Genomic DNA, 15,223 nt, shown 5'->3' on the forward strand with positions numbered 1-15,223 from the left:
AACGTAGAATCATCGGTTCATTAAGGTGAACGTCTGAAGGCACTTTCGGTATGAACTTGGGATTTGTCCTCAGCACCACCCTGTCCTGTTTGAACTGCCTGAAGGGTTCCTGAATAGATAGAGCCTGTAGCTTGCTGACTCTCCTGGCAGATGTTAGAGCGAGCAGCAGAGCCGTCTTCCATGAGATGTACTTGATGGATGCTCGATGAACGGGCTCAAAAGGGTGCTTCATGAGTTGGTTGAGGACTAAATTGAGGTGCCATGCCGGTGGGACCCTTCTAGGTCTTGGGAAGGATCTATATAGTCCCTTTAGGAACTGCTTGATGAGTCTATTGGACCAAAGGGACGGTCCCTTGTAGGACCTGGTGAATCGTGAAATGGCCGCCAAATGCACCTTTATGGATGCGTGCGCCAATCCTGACTGTGCCAAGTGCAGTAGATATGGCAATATCTGTTCGGGTGTGATATGGAGTGGTCTCAGGCCTTTCTCTAAACACCATATGCAGAATAGTTTCCATTTTAGAGAGTACGTTTTGTTGGTGCTGTCCGCTCTTGCTTTTGCCAGCACGTCCCTGCATTCCTGCGGGATGTTAAGATGACAGAACTCTCTGTGCTCATGAGCCAGGCCGGTAACCTGAGCGATTGCAGGTTCGGGTGTTGCACCTGCCCGTTGGACATTGTCAGCAGGTTCGGGTGCCGCTTCAGACGAATCGGTGTCCTGATGGAGAGGCGATGAAGATCCAAGAACCAGTGCTGCCTCGGCCAGAACGGGGCAATTAGGATCAGGGTACAAGGCTCCGCCTTCATCTTCCTGAGAACCCTGGGAATCATCAGAAATGGTGGAAAAGCGTACGCAAATACGCTGAACCAGATGGAAAAAGCATTTCCGAGTGACCTTGGTTGGGGACGCCAGCTTGCGTAGTTTGGGCATTTGGCGTTCTCCTTGGTGGCAAACAGGTCGATTCCTGGGGCCCCCCATTCTGAGAATATGTGATCCAGCGTACTCTTGTCGAGCTCCCATTCGTGGGAGAGGGATTTCTGTCTGCTTAGGGCGTCGGCAATGGTGTTGTCCTTGCCCGGGACATAGTCCGCCCTGAGCGTGATCCCATGGAGTACAAGCCAGTTCCAGATCTTTTGCGACTCGCGTGATAGAGTGAGCGAACGCGTTCCTCCCTGTTTGTTGAGATAGTGCATCGTCGTGGTGTTGTCCGTTCTGACGAGCACATGGGAGTTCTGGATGCGTGGTAAAAAGGCATGCAGTGCTAGATACACAGCCCTTAGTTCCCGAAGATTGATATGGAGTTGCTTCTCCTGAATTGTCCATTTGCCGCTTATTTGGAGATCCTGGAGGACAGCTCCCCAGCCTTCCAGGGGTGCATCCGTGGTGATCACCAGAGGTGCTGCTGGAAGTAGGAATGGCAGTCCTATAGACAAATTCCTGTGATTTCTCTACCATTCCAGGCTCTTGGATATTTGCGGTGTTATCTTCACAATGTCCTCGAAAGAACCTGTACTCTGTGTCCATTGGTTCGTGAGGGCTTCTTGCAATGGGCGCATCCTGAGTCTGCAGTGAGGGATGAGGAGTATACAAGAAGACATCATTCCTAGGAGTGATTTGTAGGTTCAAACTCTTAGGGACTTCCTTGATGCCACAGCCGTGGCCAGAGATATTATCCTGTTTTTCCTGTCCTTTGAAGGAAATGCCCTTGCGCATTCCGTGTTCAAGGTCGCTCCGAGGAAGGTGATGTTTCTTGTTGGGGTCATGCAGGATTTCTCGTGATTGAGAGTCAATCCTAGCTGCTGAAAGAGATTGGTGCAGGCGTTGGAGGATTTGGTCGCGCCTGCAGCTGAAGGTGCCTTTACCAGCCAGTCGTCGAGGTAGGGGAAGACTTGGTGACCCATTTGACGCAGGAAAGCTGCCACAGGTGAAAGGCACTTGGTGAAAATCCGCTGTGCCGATTTGAGGCCCAACGGTAGGACTTTGAATTGGTAGTGCTGCCCTGCCACCTCGAATCTCAGGAATTTTCTGTGCCCCTTGAGAATCGGGATGTGGTAGTAGGCATCCTGGAGATCCAAAGATGTCATAAAATCTCCTTTTTCCAGTATGCCTAGTATTTCTTGGATCGTCACCATCCTGAACGACTGACTCTTCAGGAAAGAGTTTAGTGCCCTGAGGTCCAGTATGGGCCTCCACTCTTTCTCCTTCTCGCGTATAAGAAAGAAGCGGGAATAGAATCCTTTCCCTCTTTGAGACGAATGAACTAGCTCGATCGCTCCTTTCTTCAACATCGCAGATATTTCCTGGAGCAGCAGGCGTAGATGTTTGTGCGGAAGCCTGCGGGGAGGGGTTGCTCCAGCCAACTGGCGGGACCTTGTCATTGCGATATCCATCGCGCAGTCTATAGTTTCTGACGCCGATTCTTCACCATCTAGCAGAATCCTCTTTGGATGAATCTGGAAATTCCGACAGGTATGGGGCTATGTGTGCCCACAATTGTCTATGATAGCGTCCCAAGAGCGCTAGGGCGTTCGCGGCCTTTACCATCATTGCCGACATTGAGGAAAACCTGTTCCCAATGTTGTCCACTCTTTTTCCCCCCTTATCAGGAGGAAGCGACAAAGGGTCCAAAGGATTCCTGGAGTTCTTCTGGGTCGCCTATGTCACTACGGAGTCCGGCTTAGGATATCCTGTTAAACACGCCGGTGCTGTATCTGGCGCCCTATACCCCTTCTGACTATAGGTAATCGATAATCGTTAATGACCTTAATGCTTTCTTGAGAGGTTCTATGAAGTCATACAAGAAGTAGTCCTGTTCTTGAGAGGCCATTGAGATCTTAAAACGTTGAGCAGCCGTCTCTACCACCTTATAAGAGATTCCAGAATTGTCGGAATTTCCCTCGTCGACGAGCCAGTCGACGAGATCGCAGTCATAGACTATGCCGTCGTAGACGAGCAGTCATAGACGAGGCCGTCGTAGACGACGCCATAGACGATCCATCGTAGACGAGCCATCTTAGATGAGGCCGTCGTAGACGAGGCCATCATAGACGAGGCCATCATAGACGAGGCCATCATAGACGAGGCCATCATAGACGAGGCCATCATAGACGAGGCCATCATAGACTAGGCCATCATAGACTAGGCCATCATAGACTAGGCCACCATAGACTAGGCCACCATAGACTAGGCCACCATAGACTAGGCCACCATAGACTAGGCCACCATAGACTAGGCCACCATAGACTAGGCCACCATAGACCAGGCCATCATAGACCAGGCCATCATAGACCAGGCCATCATAGACCAGGCCATCATAGACCAGGCCATCATAGACCAGGCCATCATAGACCAGGCCATCATAGACCAGGCCATCATAGACGAGTCCATCATAGACCAGGCCATCATAGACGAGGCCATCATAGACGAGGCCATCATAAACGAGGCCATCATAGACAAGTCCCATCATAGACGAGGCCATCATAGACGAGGTCATCATAGACAAGGCCATTGTAGACTAGGGCCTCGTCGACGCCGTAGACAGGCAGTCGTAGCCGAGCAGTCATAGACGAGGTCGTCGATGGCGATGCCGTCGTAGACGAGCCATTGAAGACGAGACCTCGTAGATGAATCCATCGTAGACGAGGCCATCGTAGACGAGGCCATCGTCAACGCCGTAGACAGGCCATCGTAGACGAGCAGTCATAGACGAGCCATCGTAGACAAGCCATCGTAGATGAGGCCATCGTAGACAAGCCATCGTAGATGAGGCCATAGTAGACAAGCCATCGTAGATGAGGCCATCATAGATGAGGCCATCATAGATGAGGCCCTCATAGATGAGGCCCTCATAGACGAGCAGTCATAGACGAGGCCGTCGTCGACGCTCTCATCGTCGACGAGCCGTCGTCGACGAGCCGTCGTAGACGAGCCATCGTAGACGAGCCATCGTAGACGAGGCCATCGTAGACGAGGCCATCGTAGACGAGGCCATCGTAGATGAGGCCATCGTAGATGAGGCCATCGTAGATGAGGCCATCATAGATGAGGCCATCATAGATGAGGCCATCGTCGACGCCATAGACGAGGCCGTCGTAGACGAGCCGTCGTAGACGAGCTGTCGTAGACGAGCCGTCGTAGACGAGCCATCGTAGACGAGCCATTGTAGATGAGCCGTCGTAGACGAGCCATCGTAGACGAGCCATTGTAGATGAGCCATTGTAGACAAGACCATCGCAGACGAGGCCATCGTAGACGAGGTTGGCTTCTTAGTCTTTACCTCAGACGGTATAGAAGACGCCCTTCTGAAGGGTCCTATGACCAGAGGAGGTGATTTTGACGTCTCAGAAGTCGTCTTTTTTACATGATTTTTCTCCAAAAGCCAGTCCTTTACTCTCCTTTTCCACAGAGTGAGGAGATTTTGAAGGACTGTGCCCAGAAGACCCATGAGTGGTCTTTTTGAGGGCCTTCTCAGGACGTTCCCCTGAGGAATGAGTCTGAGGAGATTCTCTTCTCTTTTGAGGTCTCCTAGACGTTGAGGACAACGCCTCATCTCGGTCACTGGAGAAAAGAAAAAACCTCCTTTCTGGTCTTAGTGCTCAAAAACTTACTTGAGAAAGTGCGACAGACTTTCAGTCCTTGGCCTGCGGTATAGACAGTAAATGCAGTCGGTGTGAGGATCAGAGCAGAGCAACCTCTTCCTTACCAGACCTTCTTTAAAGAATGTATTTGAAGATAATCCATAGTAGAGAAGAATCCTTGACAACAAAGTCATGTAATGAAGTGAAAAAACACAGAATCTGAGCAGAGCTCAGAGGAGACTCCCTTAGCACAACGTGCGGTAGAAAATCTGAGAGACTGAGGCTCCTGTCAGGAAGGTTCTAGAGGGAGGTGATAGCTGATTGGCTGGCTCTAAGAGTTTGGTCCTTTTTACATAAGGACAAGGATAGGCTACTAAGGTGAGGCCCTTAGGCCTATTTTTTCTCTATGTATGTCTATAGGACATTACTTTTCTATGTACCGGAGGCTCCCGTCTCGACGACGGGGAATGATTCAGGCATGTGAATCTATGAAAGACACCCCTAATACTGGATAAAAAGACAGTTACCTCGCACATCTTGTTATTAACCAGCGATAAAGTACAGCCATACTTAACTCTGCCAATGTCTAATTATGATCGATTTCTCTTGACCCGTTTTAGATTAAATATTGTTTTTATACTCTTGTCCTTCCCAGAAATGAATTCATGGTTGCAAAATGTATCTACTTGCCCGTGTGATGATTCCTCGCCCCAATCTGATATTCATATTTTATTTTTTTGCAAATTTTATATCATGCCTCGTAGGAAATTTATAATCCCATTTCTTAAAGAAATGAATTTAAATAGAGGTCGCCCAGCCTTTTTAGAATTTCAGAGAATGGACACAGTTTTAACCGTTGCTGCAGTTTTAAGTTTTTTTAAACATGTATTTAAATTACGGAAAACAATTGGTGCTGATGAAATATAATAGACTTGTCACTTTTTAAATTTCCCTGTGTAAAATTGTAAATTTCATGTTGCTGCTTTTATGGTTAGTGTCTTTTAACCGAATAACCGAATAAAGTACTTTTTGAACTTTGAACTTAGTGGAATGATCACTCAGGTACTGATATTTTCGTTGTTGCTCAGGCACTCACAGGTCACCACAGGGGCCTTTCCTCTCGGCACCAGCAGAACCAGGTGATGACCTTTACACTCCACAGAAGTCCACCCTCTGGCATCCGGGGTTGCCAACTTATTCCACACAAGGGCTATAGGTCGATGGCTACAACTGTAATACACTCCTCAAAGTGGCCCGTTCTGGTATACAGGGTCGCTGACTATACTCCACACACTGGCTACTGCTCGATTGGCTTGGTAGCAACAAACTCTTCGCGGTAGCCCCTTTGGCATACAGGTTTGCAGACTTTACTCCACAGACAGGCTTTGGCCCGATCGGCACAGCAGTAATGCACTCTTCATGGGGACTCACTCGCCAGGATCCCCTTCTGGACGTCTCTCCCTCCAAGCAATCCGCACTTCCTTTCAGGGCACAGGGTGAACAGCCAAAATATGAGGGTCAGGTTGAAAGAGATATTTAAAGTCTTTCATCCGTTTCTCTGTTTGTAGTATATTTTGTCATGCTTTAATATTACCAAAGCTCTTCGCTTACCAGGTTCGCCTCATTTTTGTATTTGTTATATATTATGTTTTTGATGCATACAAGCAAACGTGGTCTCTTTATGCATTGTCAATGTAACTTATTTTTGTATATCTCTTTGGATGATTTGCTTGAAAAAAACAGTTAAAAAAGCATTACTCATATGCCAGAGAACCCCTGTACTCACTGCAGCACTGCCCTTCTTCTCAAGAATCCGCTGACCATCAACTGTGTCCTTTATTTCCTGAAAACAAGAAAAAATTGCATTTGTGGCGAAGTGGTGTATCCTGACAGCATGTAGTAGGATTGCAAGAGGAACATTTATAGGAGGGTTGGCTTTGCAAAATCCCTTGTCCCTGACCAGGGAACGTATCCCACGCCCATTCCAATAAAGCAGAGAACACTGTTCCTCGGCTGCTGCTGTTATTACGATCTGGCAAAGCTGCAACATTGATTTTAGAAATCTGATTCAAGGACGGTGGCGGTGCTTACAGCTGCAGTGGTTGCAGATTCCCTCCCTCCAAGCCCATTTGTTCTTCCTTTTGAAACTCAACAATCATTCAGATGCACAAAGAAGCAGGAGCACGACTACAAAAAAGAAGAAACTGCATCGTGGTTTAGAAACATCAATCCCTCCCAATGCAGGAACGCCTACAGCAGGCGAAGCAGTGTGCTGCACATCTACAGCGGCAGTGACTGCGCTTCCTAAATCGCAAAGTGATCGTGTTGTCTTTTGCCATCTAACAAGCGGGGTGCATGAGATGCTGCGGTGCTCCAGCCTCACCTGACGCAGGCGGTTCATCGTCTCCAGGTGCTCGTCATTCTGTCGCTGCGCCTCGGCCAGCTGCATCTTCACGCTCTCGATATCCTGGTCCTTTCTCTGCAGCGCAAGAGGGAAAGCAGGGGTTAGGAGGGCCCTCCCTCTCTCTCAACCTTCATCACTCCATACAACAGGCTGAGGAGAGCTCAGCACAGAAACAACTAAAGGACCTTCTGGAGGGTTGGCCCTAAGATGTACACAGTATAGGTGAGCAGGAGTACCTGTCTCAAGAGTGCGCTGGAGGAGACTGAAGTACCTGTCCCTCCGTGCTTGTGCATACTGCCCTACAGAAACAGCGACGCTGATTCTTCATTAATGGTTCAAATATCTTGAATTAGTGGAGGAATTAAAGTAGTACCAAGAGATATGTTGTTCTACACTAGGTGCTAGAGCTGGTTTTAAGTGTCAGCTTTGGGCACTACAGTGCCCCAAACTACAGCCCAGGGTGATAAGTCTGACAGTTTTGTGTGCAATGTGTTCTAAACCATAGGGCAAGGCTGTAGGAATTGTCTGTGTAGAGAATGATGGTGTCGTATAGGCGCGGGCTCGTGGGGCTGTGCTCTTGGAGTGCTGTGGTGTCCTACGCTACAGGCCCTGCGACAATGATAGGTCCGCTTTGAGTACTACAATCACCTCAGCTGCTACAGGTCAAGGCTGGAGGTGTTACCTGCTTTCAGTGCCACAGTGTTCTGCACTACATGCCAGGGCTGCGGGACTTAAGTCTCATGGAGTGCTGCACTACAGACCGGGGCGGGAGGAATCCTGGTTTAGAATGCTGGGGTGTCCAACGCTAAAGGCCAGGACGGGAGTTCTTGTTCTGACGCTATGATACTCTGCTCCAGACCAGAGCTGGTGTGGTTAAGCCAGGAAGCAACAGAGGTCTACTGAGTTGTTCAGAAAGATGTTCACCTCCTGCTTACAAACACTGCTCCAGCAGTATCCCCATCCCCACACCCCAGTCCCTGCGATGACTCTACCTGCAGGTCTATCGTGTGCAGATCCCGGATGTGCTGGACGTTCTCTGCGTGCTCGCCCTGGTTTTTCTCAATTGTTTCCTGTGAAGAGAGAGAAGGAGATGGACGAGTGTTATACAATCGTACTACATGGTGTTAATGTTGGACGAAATATGGAGAGATTGGAGGGCTAAGGAAGGAGGCGTGAGGGAGTGAAGTGCCCTCTCTCCAGAGCTTCCAGGACGCTAGGCTGGATGTGACTATCCACACAGTGTAAGGAACAAACCCAGTAACACTTGGCATCTAGCGAGACAACAACCTATGCAGAAGAGACAAGGCTTGGGTTTAACCTGGCAGAGCTGTTCAGAGGGAATGGCATTGGTAGTCTAAGGTGATTGGGGCCATTCAGATGTACAAAAGCCTGCGCAGGAGATGTACAACTTGGCTGTAAGTTGTAGGGGATGTTTCTGGGAGAAAGCAGCATATGCAGAAAATGCAAGGCTTGGTTTCAAGAAGCATGGCTTGGGTCTGAAGTTGTAGGAACTCATCCTGCGCGACAGACTACACAGGATATGCTGGTCTTGGGAGTTGTTAAGACTCGTTTCAAGGTGTAGTAGTCCGCTCCGTATATCTAAGGTAGAACAGGCTCATTCTGAGGAACAACAGCCTGCCTAAGAGATGTAAGTGTATATGGCGTTGAGTTTCTCATAGGTAAAAACTGTCTCCACGGGAGATAATACTTGGGTCTAAGATGGCAAGTGCTCGTTCTACTGGTCAAAAGACTGTTCCGGAGATGCAAACCTTCACTCTAAACTGGTACAGGTTTGTCCTGAGAGACAGCCAACTGATTATGAGCTGTAAGGGTTTGAGTGAAGGTGGAATACACTTGTCGTCTTGCAGGGGGAAATGCTCAGGGACAAATCCCTCATTGACATAGGAATGGATGTCAAGCTGTAAAGAGGGACTTCTCTGTCCTGCTCCTCTGAACATTAATCCTGTAGGGAGAGGCAACGTTCTTTAAAGCTCTAGCTGGTGTCATAATTATGAGTCCGGTTGAAAAGGGCTAATCGCAGAGCACAAATGAAGTGGCATATTAGCACCATGAGCCACTGGAGAGACCTCCAACACAATGTAAAACATAGCAGAACTTTACAATAAGAAGTAATGTCTGGATAACAGCATACAAATTCCTTCTCTGAAAAAAACAATGCACACAGTAAGCATTGACAAAAAGTGCACTAGGAGAAATCTCAGGCGCAGCACTAACGGGTGGCCCAATCCGCAGGAATTAATCCTGCATAGACAACATTCTTTGATGCAGAAGTGCTATCACTCAAATGCCAAGGTAACCTTTGAGTGAAGGCACCAACCTCCTGCCTCTTCTCCTACCTTGACCACTCTTACTACCATCCTAAATAGCTCGCCCTGACTTCAAGACATTCAAGGATTCATTTAAGAGTTTGGTGGACGGACACTCCGTCACAAACGTGACGGGCAGGCCATCTGCCTCATCACAAGTGCGTTATGGTGGAGAGTATGGTGGATGGTTACGCTGTCACAAACATGACACACACACACCGCCAGCCTTATTATACGCGCTTTATGGTCATGAGTATGGTGGATGGGTACGCTGTCACAAACATAACACACACACACCGCCAGCCTTACTATAAGTGCATTAGATCCTAATGTGTCATAAGGAATTTGGGATCTCTATCACGATTGGGAGGGACTAGCCTTCTCCAAAACTTTAAACCAGACCCTCGATCCCTTGGATACCCTGTCCATCTAATAACCCCTCATATCCTCGGGCCTTCTCCCATCCCTTTGCACCCATCTCTTCACCCACTCTACACAACCCTTTCCCTGCTGCTTAAATATTGGTATTTTATCTTTTTCCTTTTGCCCACTAGTTCCCAATCTTTTATGTTTTTTATTTTTTGAAAACCTTTATTTCGAAAAGTGCAGTACAAATACAGACCTACAACCACAGGGGGCGGTCATTAACCGTAATCATCAAAATCCACCAGTATTACACAGCTCATCAGCCGGCAACCCGGGGGTCCGGCAGCGATAAAGTACTCCCAAACGATATCCTTGAAGGGAAAGGAGGATATTTGAAAGGTTTCATTTTTTATTCTTTAAAAACAAAACAAACCAACCGAGACCCGAGGTGATGGGTAAAGCATGTGACTGTCCCAGATATCAGGGGGAGCGACTCAAAATGACAACTAATCAGGATATGGAAACAGGAGAGGGGAATGAAGGGGTCAGGGTCCGATCATCAGGTATAGGACAGCAAGACAAAGATGTATGGAACGTTTGGTCACGGGGACTGAGGGATGACATTCGTTTCCACAAAGGGGGGGGGGGGGGGGGCACAGATGTCTCCACGAAATGAGTTCCACTGACCCCATATCCTTCCCCATTTCTTAGGTCGTCCACGGGCGATGTACACAGTTTTCTCTCGGAACATGCACCAATCCATGTTATCCTCCCACGCTGAAACCAGAGGTGCACATGGAGACCCCCACAGTTGGGCGATGTCTCTCTTCGCAATCATGTTGCCGAGGGAGGCCCATTGAGCCTGCGCTATGCTATAGTCATTTGGTTCCCACACATTCAACAGACATCTCCTGGCCTCTGGCAAAAGCGAAACACCCGTGACTTCATCTATAACCTCATGCACACGTTTCCAATAGTCCACCACTACCGGACACTCCCACAAAATATGAAGAAAAGTAGCAAGCATACCACATCCACGCCTACACAATCCATCCAGAGAATAACCCATGCGCATCAATCGTGGACCCGTGGCGTACACGCGGTGCAGGATCTTCAATTGCACCAGTCGGAGACGCGCCGGGGCCGCCACCTCCTTAGGAGAGGATATCGCAGCCTGCCAATCTTCATCGTCCAGTTCCAACCCATCCACGGTCCAAGCCTCCCGAAGCCGCACCAGAAGATCTGAGCGATTATTAATCAATTTTTTATAAATAAGAGAGATAGTGCTGTCCCGGACATGCCCGTCAAGCACCCTGTCTTCCAGGGGAGAGGACTGCGGGACATCAGTACCGACAGGAAAGACGGATGTGAGTGCATGGCGAACCTGCAAGTAACGGAAGTGCTCCCTATCGCCCAGCCTATATTCCTGTTGGAGTTCCATAAAAGATTTAATCCGTTCCTTAACCCAGACGTCACCAACCTTGCTAATCCCTATGAGATCCCACTTGTCAAATCCCTTCGTTCTCCAAAGGCAGCCCAGTCGCTCAGCCGCATAAAGCGGAGTAGCTCTAGTCAGCCGATCTCTAGTTCCCAATCTTGATTCCCCATCAATTCTCGTCCCTCTTTTCACTCTTCTGGTCCAGTGCAGCGCTTTGAAGCAGTCTCAAGGAAGTATTAGGCTCTAAGCCTTCATTCTGAATGGAGTAACAGATATCTCAGTAGCAAACTGTGAGTAAGGCAGGTGTTTACGCATCCGTCCAGGAAAACACAAACAAACCTTGGACACCTCCCTGCAGAAGCCACCCGTGTGCATCATTTAGAGGTAATAGAAGCTCCCACCGGCTTCACCTTGCTAATCCGTGTCTTAAGGGTCATGAAGGGAACATCAGGAACAGGAAGTAAACCGGTTTTATTTCTGCAGATTCTACCCTTTGCCCTAATACGTCAGCAGCAAACGAAAGACAGCTGAGCACTTGAGGGTAGGGTAAGAGATCACCAACGTAATGTCATCAGGAGGTGAAGAGGTGTTGACGTCACTTCGGCCACTTGTGCATCTTTATGAATGAACTTTCACTAAGTGATTACTTTACTGTAACATGGCTTCGAAAAGACCCTGGGTCAGGGGCCATCACTGCAAAGGATATTCGAGTAAACCTAAAATACACCAGGGTGTATTCTGCCTGTAAAGTGAGTTCAAGGCTTTCACAGAAGACCGGTCATCAGGAGATGGGGTTCGGTATAATTTCCATTCTCGTTTATGAAAAGCTTGCTTGGGTTATTTTTATACCAAAATTCACAGTCGGTCTGTTTAACTCCCCTTTTGGTGCACTTCAGAAATACGTAAAATAAAAAAAATGAAGGAAGGAACTGGAGCAAACAAGTCATGGTTGATGCACTACATGGAAAGCCTAATTCATTCATAATATTTAGCAGCCAGAGTGGAATGTTGGGAGCTGGCCAGCCAATCAGAATGCTCCCTTTGCTAGTAATATCTAACATTACAGGCCCACAAAGGGAACTCCCATTGTCCCACAGGTGTGCTGCGTAAGCCACGTCTGGTTAACATGTTTGCATTTTGACTGCATGGAGAGAACTAGATCCTATCAATCGTTGCAACCCAGATATGGCTTTCGGTACGCCTGTTACCGGATCACACTGTGCCAGGTCCTTTCCAAATGCAAGTATTAACAAACCGTTGAGTGAAGAAAAACATAAACTAACTTAAATATTAGTGTATGTGTTTCACTTAAATAAAAAAAGGGGGTGGCACAAAGCAATTGAAAGATAATTATGATGCAAGAGAGAGAGAGGTGGGACCCTATGGTGAAGGAGAGGAGACCTTCCTCTAATTAAACACTGCTGAGGGTAAGTTATCCCAGGAGACTTGAGAGTGCTAACAGCCTTCTTGCCTCCTTATCTGTGAAGCAATGACTGCTTTTTATTACCCTCCCCTTTTCATAGACCTTCGTCTGTGGCTCATACCTGTGTGAAGTAATGTCGCTTCCACTTCTGCATTGCAGGAATCCTCATTGAAGCCTTAAAGTAGAATATTCCTGCCAACATGTGGGGGGCCCGAAACACTTCATTCTTACAGTATTGTAGAAAAAAATCTTTATTGGAGGTAGATGCTTCATCAGTATCTCTTCTAGCATACCCTGTGAAAACTCTGGAACGCTTCGTTACTAAAACATTATCTCAACATCTGGAAGTTTACCAGATTCTAGAGGAAGAGCAATTCGGGTTTCATCCAGGTGATGGAACTGAAACAGCTTCTTACAATCTTATGGACAAGCTTAGAATGCGAGCAGATAGCAGTAATTCAGTGGTATTGATCTTATTAGATCTATCTGCCGCTTTCGATACTGTCAACCATAACATCCTCTTGGCCAGGCTGTCCTCTGCTGGAGTCAGGGGCTCAGTGGCAAAGTGCCTGCACTCCTATCTGTCTGATTGACAGCAGGCTGTGTCCCTCCTCCCTTGATGCTCTGAGTATAGAGCGATTAAACATGGTGTCCCGCACGGGTCATCAATTAGTCCTATACCTTTCAATATTTACATGAGCCCACTGATCTCACTTATCAAAGTGCATAAGGTTAATTTGGTTAACTACGCAGATGACACTCAATTAATCTCATCTTCGGAAGGAGATCAATCGATGTCACTTGACACATTTCATGATTGCATGAACGATATTAGAGTCTGGCTTAAATCCAACTCCTTGAAGTTTAATGGCGACAAGACAGAGTTCCTGTGTTGTCCAGCATCTAAGGTTCCGGTTTCGCTTCCATCTAACTTCTGGGCAGTGCCCTCTGGTAAGGTCCCCGTTTGCTCTGAGGCTGTCAGAAATCAAAGGGGAATTATCGACAAGAAGCTTAGCTTAGAAGCTCAAGTCAACAAGACGGCAGGAGCATGTTTCTCCTTGATCAGAGCACTTCGCAAGATTCTCCCACTGCTACCTATTTCATCGAGGGAATTGATGGGACGCAGTGTGATCCTACGCAGACTGGAGTATTATAATGCCCTAATGCAAAGCGCTCCGGATTACCTAATCAAGCTGCTTCAGAGAGTTCAAGCAGCAGCAGCCAAATTGGCCCTGAACAGGCCGAGAAGATCCTCTGTATACCTGTCCTCGAAACACTGGCTACCATTAATACAAAGAAAAATTTGTTTAAGTCCCTTTGCATCGTTTATAAATCCCTTCATGGCTTTGGTCCGGTTCCTCTGCAGAAGAGACTAAAATGGCACACCCCCAGCAGGAGCGTACGCTTCTCTTCAGCCAAGATGGTCAGTGTGGCCAGGTTTAGAAAAACCAGACAAGGGGGACGAAGTTTCATGATTGAAGCAGCTCGGCTATGGAATCAACTTCCGGTTGCCCTGAGATTTTCTGTCGAGGGATTACTCTTCAGAAAGGGTCTCAAAGCATGGCTTTTTCCTAAAACTTAGATCTTTCTTCAGGATTGTAACTCAGTATTATATTGTTGAGTACTGTCACACTGTACAAAACTTCTCTCCTTTTCCCACCAGTAATTTAAATAGCGCCAGGATACCTTTTAGGTGGCAGTTGCGCATTACAAGTGAGATAAATAAATACATTAAATAAATGAGTCATCAAATGCCACCTACAGAGAATTAAGCAGGAAGGCTTTTATTGAGGTTAATTATCTCACTGAACTAGTCTATTAAGGAACAGCTCAGAAGACTACATTACAGCACCTCGATGAAAAATGTTAGCTTCCCAGGCTAAAAAGTATGTATAACCCTGCACTTCTGTGTAGAACAAAATGAAGAAAAAGAATGCCTGCTGAGCTAAAGTGAACCAGGTCTAAAAGAGGCCACTGCTCCTTTAAGGTCTGTGAAGCTACCAACTCTCAGCTGCATCCCTCTCCCAACATGCACTGTACTGGCATCTTGCCTTACACCTTCTGTATTTTTTCTGGTTCGTGCTGACTAGATTCTAGAACACTTTAGGAGAATTTCTTCCAAATTCTTGAGGTTTTTTACCTTCAACCCCCATTATTTTCCACTACCCTCTGTCTCTTTTACAGCCCTTCAATATGATCACCTGTTTCTCCCACATTTGTTTTTTTTTTCTCACAATCCCTTCGCCTTTTGTGAAGTGTCCTCCTTGTGGGAGGAAGAAGGCGGCCACTGATCCCCACTTGGTTTGTGTAGTGTATATTTCAGCAACACATTCAGTGCACACCAGTGGGTCCTGCCAAAAGGAGACCAAAAGAACCATTAAGGACAGGGAAGGCATTCGCTTCAGGGGTCAACTAGAAAATCTGAAGGTGGAACCAGGAGGAAGAAACAGGAGGCAGGTCAGTGATGATAAGTCCTCTACTGAACCTATGCATTTCCCAATAAAAGACTCATTGGAGTGGAGATCTAAGGAGGAAAGGTAACACAGGGATCATCGCTACCATATGACACACTCCTGAAGGTCACATGAGCATTGGCGACTTCAACAGGTGCATCGATGCTTCCCACTGAAGAGCTCCACAGCACCTACGGCATCGAAGATTTGGCCGACACCGGGCCCACTGACAGA

General features: G+C 47.5%; 1 protein-coding gene across 4 annotated transcripts in view; it reads right to left on the reverse strand.

Annotated features, from left to right (window-relative positions):
- GRIPAP1 (GRIP1 associated protein 1) overlaps positions 1-15,223 on the reverse strand; it is a 395,004-nt gene that overhangs the window by 227,294 nt on the left and 152,487 nt on the right. For all 4 annotated transcript variants that reach the window (XR_015300640.1, XM_086940304.1, XM_086940303.1 and 1 more), the window contains 3 exons: positions 7,975-8,052; positions 6,962-7,057; positions 6,365-6,421 (listed from right to left, as the gene is read on the reverse strand). Coding sequence is in view for 3 of the 4 variants with exons in the window: in XM_086940304.1 (XP_086796430.1) it covers positions 6,365-6,421; positions 6,962-7,057; positions 7,975-8,052 (231 nt within the window). In the remaining variant the exon portion in view is untranslated. The remainder of the gene's footprint in view (positions 1-6,364; positions 6,422-6,961; positions 7,058-7,974; positions 8,053-15,223) is intronic.

Source organism: Lissotriton vulgaris, chromosome 10 (genome assembly GCF_964263255.1).
Source record: "Lissotriton vulgaris chromosome 10, aLisVul1.2, whole genome shotgun sequence".
NCBI classification, from domain to species: Eukaryota; Metazoa; Chordata; class Amphibia; order Caudata; family Salamandridae; genus Lissotriton; species Lissotriton vulgaris.